General features: G+C 47.4%; 1 protein-coding gene across 1 annotated transcript; it reads left to right on the top strand.

Moving 5' to 3' along the window:
* Nucleotides 1–89: 89 nt before the first annotated feature.
* On the top strand, nt 90–7,071 carry ORC6 (origin recognition complex subunit 6). Its single transcript, XM_054079176.1, is given in 14 exon segments — nt 90–106; nt 108–152; nt 306–340; nt 343–434; nt 667–678; nt 680–772; nt 774–832; nt 1,919–1,982; nt 1,984–2,009; nt 2,399–2,511; nt 3,730–3,801; nt 4,448–4,522; nt 4,525–4,551; nt 4,554–7,071. Coding segments are annotated over 14 exon segments (792 nt in total). The 3' UTR covers nt 4,616–7,071.
* Nucleotides 7,072–7,099: the final 28 nt, after the last annotated feature.

The following is a 7,099-nucleotide window of genomic DNA, read 5'->3' as shown; positions in this document are numbered from 1 at the left end:
GCTGCCAAGCCCGGCGCCGCGCGGCGCGGGGATCGGCGGGGGGGGGGGGGCGGGATAGGCGCTGCCGAGCCTGGCGGCGCGGGAGGGTTATGGAGCGCGGTGCCGTCGGGCCTGGGCGCCCGGCTGGGCCTCACCGAGCCCGGCGTCCTCAGGTACTACAGGGCGGTGCCGCCTGGGGCTGAGAGGGGAGGGCCTGGGCCTGGGGGGTGGCCCGGGTCGCGTCCCTCTTCGCCCCGTTCCCGAGTCGCAGTCCCCGCGGTTCCGCTGCCCTCGGCTCTGCTGACGGGGTGTCTCTGCCGGCACAGGAAGGCGGAGGAGCTGCTGCGGCTGGCCCAGGTGAAGGGCACGGGCTGGTGGCGCAGCTGACGGCCACGAGCAGCGCGGTGCTGTGCCTGGACCTGGCGGCTCGCGTCACGAAACAGCCGGCGGACAAGGTAAGGTGGCGCGGGGGAATCGGGTGGCAGGGCCGTTCTCCGGAAATCCACCGAAATCCTTGTTTCGTGGAGGGTGTGGTGGAGGAGGAAAAGGGGGTAAGAGCTGCCGTCGCCCGACTGAACCTTTTTTGATGGTGGCATGTAGTTTTTCCCCTGATCTGTTTTGGGCTGCCTGAACAAGAGGTCAGGAAGGAATCTTACTCGTTTGTGGGGTTTGTCTTTGTCTTGGAAGAGCTCTTTCGTTAAAACTCTCCGGTTTGAACAAGACGATGTACCAGAGCTCCCTGAAGTCTTTGGAGTGCTTGCTAGAGGTGATGCCCAGACTGGGAATGCGAGACCTTGGCTGTGCAGTTCTGCTGCACAGAGGCAGTGAGCACCGCTTCAAAAATACTACAGAGGTGAGGAGCTCTCGTGAGCACAGCTTTGTTCCTGTGAGATTCTTCGTGCCTTAGATGTGTAAAGAGCTCACTGGTTTGAAGGGACAGGTCCCTCCTGCTGACTGGAGTGTGGGGTGGGTTCCCAGAACTGACACCCATCTGCCAGTCTAAGCCACTTTGTAGAATATATATTAAAAGACTTGGTTTGTGAATCTCAGTAAGTCATTGGTCGAGTCCCAGTTCTTAAACTGGGAATAGCATAAACAGTACAGAATACTCAGTCCCAGTACTTGTCCATACACTGCATTCCGTTTACCTGCTGGCCATGCCACAGTTCAGAGAAGGAAACGCTCAGCAGAAACAAATCCTCCCTTCTGGAGAAGCAGATGTCTTACAACGCGCAGTACGCTTCTTGTACAAAGAATAGGTAGAACACTTCAGTGGAGATTCGACAGACATAACTAAAATCTTGCATTCTGTACTGTCTGCTTTAAGAAGAGAAGTCACTGAAGGGTTCTGTTCTGGAGTGCTGCCACCCTGAGAGCCCGTCTTTAAATGCCGCTAGAGATTTAGAATTGAAAATAGTTGCAGGACAGTGAACAAAGGCTGTGTATGCTTGTTGGTGCTTCATACAAACAATAAAACCACTAAATTCTTCAGTACTGCACCTCCTCAATGCTACTCCTATATCGAGGCCCTTATCTGTGTAAAATACATACTAGAGGAGTCAAAGAAACTGCACTTCTACCTCCACCTAATTGTAGAACGGATTTATGCAAAGCATCTCATTGTAACTTTCATGTCATGCGGAGATTTAAAGTGCAGTGTGGATGGGGAGCACGAGAAATAGATTTTACTGGTGTGTCTTGATCCATATCCCCAGTATAAAAACACTTGTAATTAAAAAAGGGGATACCAATTCCCTTTTTTTCCTAGTCCTCTTGCTCTTTTCAGCAGTAGAAGCTGTTTCTGCTTCACTGGTGGTGCAAAGGACCAAGTGATCCCACAGAAGACCTGTTGAAACTGCTGAGTTCCATGCAACAAATTCATTCCAGCACCTTGAGGCAAACACACTATGCAATGCTTTCTCTTCTTTTTGTCCTTTAGGTATGAATCCAGCCTCTCTGAAGCACAGCAAATGGACCTCGATTTCTCAAAACCACTTTTTATAAACAGCTGCACTGTTCACTGCATGCAAGTGAGTACAGCTTGAGGGGTCTGCTGTGGGTTCAAATGCCAAGTGGGACACCGAACAGACACGGTGCTCAGTGGAAGCAGCTGATTCATTCAGCATGTCTGAAGAGTCCAAAGGGCCTTGGCTTAGTGCACCGTGCTGCCTGCTCCTGGAATGGAAGTAGCTGTAGCAAACCAGGCCTTTCCTTGTAGTGGGTCCACTGGGTCTCAGTTTCTGAGCTGTATTGACCGAGTAGTTGGAGGGGTCTGTTTTTTAGACAAGCTTGTTTCTGAGTGAGACAAGGATTAGATAGGACAAAACCAGGCAGTGTTGCTATAGTAAACTTTGCCTCACGTGAATGATGGTTGTTGGAGCATTGTTTTGTGCAGAGATAACTTTGCTTTCTCTTGTAGGTGTTTGAAGCTAAAAGTGGACAAAACTAAAATGTTGGCTATGTCTGGGGTGAAAAAAGCAATATTTGACCGGCTGTGCAGTCAGATGGAGAAGATGAGCCAGCAACTCGGCAGTAAGTTTTTTACCTTTATCCCTGTAAGACAGCGTGCCTGTCGCACTGGCCTCACAGGGCCCATCCTTTCCACTTGTGGTTTTATTGTGATCACCTTCAGCCCAACCTGCCCATCCATTCTGACAAGTTTCCTGCAGCCCAGTTCCCAGTCCCAGTAATTGCTTCTAGGGGAGTTGCAACAGCTTAGTATGTAACAAGGCCCAAAAATTAAATATTTTCCTCTCTTCTCTGACACCTCTGTTCCGTCCATTCTCTGCTGCTGCTTTTCTCACCTGACCTATCCTGGATTCCTCCTCCATGCTTGCTTTCTGCATCCCATTAACATGGCAACACGACACACAAATGATCTTGCTACCACTGTTGCTTTGACTGACTCACTTCTGTTTTCCTTTCCCTTGCTGCAGGATTAACAACCCCAAGCTTTACTCTTCTGGCCATAATTCAGCCATTACCCGACACCATCCCTCCACATACCGTGGGCAGACATGAGGAATCTTTCTCACATGCTGTTGAACCTGCAGCTCTCTCTGCTTGTTTTTGTGGAGGAGGAAGACTGAAATACAACACATATCTTCCGGGGATTAGATTTCCTCTTCTTCTTATCTCCTCTGTCCTCTCACAGGCTTTCACTCTTACTCTCCCACTGACAGTACGCCTGCTTCGTGCTTCATATCATAAAGTTTTCTGGAATGTGCTGTCTGAATGTGCTGTCTGAATCCAAACCAAATCTGCCGCTCTCTCCCTAAGCAGGGACTTTCCCGTAGGTGCCCTATAAAAAGCCAAAAACCTTACTGCACCACTGTAGCAGCTGAAGGCAACTTGGAGGAAATTTCTCTACCAATTCAGGGATTGTTTGTGGAGAGCCCTGCCATGTTGTGGGCCTCTATAAAACAAAGTGTTATATTTTGGGAAATGGGGGAGAAACAACTGATAATCTTGCCCGAGTTATCCAGAAGGGTAGTGGTGTGCTTTTGGAGTGTGAACATGGTGGATCATTGTGATTACAAGTGCAGCACCAGCACTAGTGTAAGCCCTTGCAGCCCTTGAGGTGTGTAGCACCACTGGACGTACAGCCAGGGTACCAGTCCTGACCAGGGAACTGCTCTGACTGGGAGACACTGCTGGAAGGTGGCACTGCTGTCAAGGGACTGCTATAAAACACCGCTTTTGGGGCCCCAAACGCCATTCAGAAGCAAGGCACCTTACTTGTTTTTTTAGAAGATGTTCCAGTGGCTGCAGAGACAGCTGAAAGCTTGAACACCAACCTGGAGCAGTGTCAGGAGGACGATGGTAAGTTGTGTTTAGGTATGAACTAAAATCATCTCACTAGAGCAGTCCTGAATTTTATTACTGTTTAATAGTATTTTATTGTAGAATATGTCAAGTTGGTCAGGACCCATAAAGAACATCAAGTCTGAGTGCCTGCTTCTTGCAGGACCACCTGACTAAACCATATGACTAAGAACATTGTCCAGACTCTCCTGACCTCTGAAAGGCTTTGTGCTGGGACCACTTCCTTAGGGAGCCTGTTCCAGTGACCCACCACCCTCTTGGTGAAGAGCCTTTCCACAGTGTCCAAGCTGAACCTCCCCTGATGCAGCAGCATTCCAGTTCCTCATGTCCTGTATTTCAGTTTGTGCAATATGCTGTAACACTGTTCACAGCAGCTTACTCCATTCTGCAAACACTGGCTGATGTAGGGACAGAGACCTTAGCGGGAGGAACAGCGGTGTTCACACTGATAATCCTTGTAGTGTTAAGAACAACTTGCACTCAGACCCAGAGGGGAAGAGGTGCTGTGAGATGGGAGCAGCAAACCACGGGATGAGACAGTGCTGCGAGGGAGCTCGTGCTTCTCTGCACACTTGCTCACTGCCATGGTCATGCCAGGAACACCTGCCCACAGCTGCCTCTCATGGGACTCTTTCTCTCACAGGGTCTGAAGATGAGGAGGAGGCACCATGTAAACGGCCAAAAACTGAAACGAAGCAGGACTATGAAGAGTGGAGAAAGAAATCCTGGAAAACGCTGCTAAGGCACAGTGACAAGTAAGAGTAGTGTCGCCATAGTGCCACCGAGTAATGCCACTGCTGTTGGCTCATAGTTGTGCCTCCTCTGCTCTACCAAGAGTTCCAGTAGCATGAGTGCCGGCTGCCTGGTAGAACAGCTGATTTTATTTATGAGCCAGTTTTTAAGTATTTAAGAATATATTGTTAGTAACAATACCATAATTAAGGTGACTTTAGAAGACACCTGTCCGATTAGTCACCAGGCTGGTACCTGAGGACATGTGGCATGAGGTGTAGAACAGTTCCATTTCCCTTGCTGCAAGAAGCAGGCAACATCCATAATGCTTGAAGTGTAAATAAGTGACATAGCCTTGTTCCCTGGCTGGAAGCAGTCAGGTAAAAAAGAGAGGGACTTACGGTGCCTTGTTAAGCTGTAAAACCAGCAAAGGGGTTAAAAAAGACTTGATGACTTCTATTATTATTATTTTTTACTGTTGTTTGTCATTGAATTTTGACTTATTTTTATTACCTGTATGGGACTGAATTCTCCTGTGCTTGTAAGGGGTCCGAAACATTCCAAGAAACAATAAAGATAGCAGAAGGAAAAGCTTTATGTTAGACATCAGTCTCTTGACTCTTGTTATGTATAAACCCCTTAGAACATGTAATAAAAGGTGTACAGCCCAGAAAACTTATCTTGTGTCATATGGACACTCAGAGTTATCCCACATCTGAGAATTTGGGTTTGAAACATTGCCCCCACCTGAGCTTCTCTCCAGTACTTCAATGGCTGGCCAGCAGCCTCCCCGCTGACCTCAGTGACGCTCGCTGCAGCTGGCACCATGACCTGCCTTGGACTGCGGCGTGAGGCCAGCTCTGTCACACGTACTGTCCTGTTTATCCCGTCAGCTTTGGTGTAGCCCCAGAGCGAACCGCGCAGGACATGGGACATCCCTTAGGGCTGCAGAGAGATGGTATAACTACTGACAAACTGAAAGGGATTTCTGCCTGTTAGGAATGAAACTGCAATCCTGCTGGCCAGATGCACCTCCTCTTTATATTAGCCAGAGAGTAAACACGTACAAGACAGCATCCTTGTGTCAACCCTCTCACAAAAAGAGGGAGAAGCACATAGAGACTTACTGTCCACTTCCCTCTCAGTTTCTTCCAAAGCAGAAAAGGAAATCCCTTGAAGCCATCTCCATTTATTTAGCAAGAGCTAATTTCATTCCAGGTGAGTTCTGAAATGTAACAATAAATGTTAGGGAATGGACTCCAAACAAATGCCTGACTGGATATTTAACCCACGTGTTTGAATAAGAGCTGTAATGAGGTGTCTGCTGTTTAAAGTCTGATGTACTACGCAGCAGAGAGGCCTCAGGATGGAAGGATCCAACCTCAGACATTAGCATTTGTTTTTTAATATGTACTCAGAGATGGCTTTGGGATTTGTTGGGGGTTTTATGCCAAAATTAAGGAACAGGCTTGTTCCACTTCAATGGAATTTATTAGTATTAACTCAGAAATATACAGAGCGATTAATATAATGACAGATGTAGCATGCAGAACCACTGTGGAAGGAAAGCGAACAAAAGTGAGCCTTCACAGAAGGTGATATACGGTCAAGAGTATTTTCACTTGATTTCAATAATTCTTCTCTGTCTCAGTTCTGGAAATGCTGCCGAAGTTCCAGAATTCGGGACTGTGCAGTGAGAAGCACTAGAGCAGAACGGATGCCTAGACAAGGGTAAGCCTGGTCTTACAACCTCTTCAGGAGCAACCAACACTTTGGCCGATCCAAGGGAGCTCTGCAGTGGTTTTGCTGGAAAGCTGCTTTTAGTAGTATTGGTTCTCTTTTTGCCTAAGAGCCATCAGCTCACACTGGGTTTTCCAGAATCTAGAACAGGAGTGAAGGAAACTTAATGTTATACTTTTTAGCTGAGGCTGTGTAAGTGGCTCAAACTCTTTACACAACAGAAAAAGTAAAATCCCACATAAGTCAGTAGTGTGAAGAAAACATTTCATGTTCAAGAGCACAGTGGGAGGAAAAGAGAGGCTTCAGCACCCTGACTGGGCTCCAGGCAGTGTGGCAGCACCTTGTTCCTTGCCACTGAACAGTAATAAAAACCCATTTTGCCTATCACACACTTATCAGCTTCTCAGACTTCATTAACATCGTCAGAGAGGAGAAAAAAATCCTCAAACTAAACCTTAGAAATTAAGGATGGCAGTCACAGCCAGTGAGAGGCACTTAAAAGTTTTAAATGCCTATAAAACCCTATGTCTGGGAATCTCTTCTTTTCTGGACAAGATGAGATCTTCCTGCATAGACCCAGAGTCACTAGGGCGATTTTTATTTGTGGCAGTCTCACCTCTCCCCTTCCAAAAGTTTGGTCAATTCAGCTCTATTCAACTCTAAGAAAAGCAGCAACAGACCGACTGACTCAAGTTGTGTCAAACAAGGATTCCTCCTATTTCTAACTATGCAGTGACTATTTTCTAAAGGGGAACAAGAATAAAAGCAACCCTAAATGAACTAAAACCATTCAACTCTTGAAGAAGTCAGTTTGCACTAACTC

Source organism: Cuculus canorus, chromosome 13, assembly GCF_017976375.1.
Source record: "Cuculus canorus isolate bCucCan1 chromosome 13, bCucCan1.pri, whole genome shotgun sequence".
NCBI lineage: Eukaryota > Metazoa > Chordata > Aves > Cuculiformes > Cuculidae > Cuculus > Cuculus canorus.
Note: the sequence above shows the minus strand (reverse complement) of the source record. Positions and strands in the feature narration are given on the sequence as shown.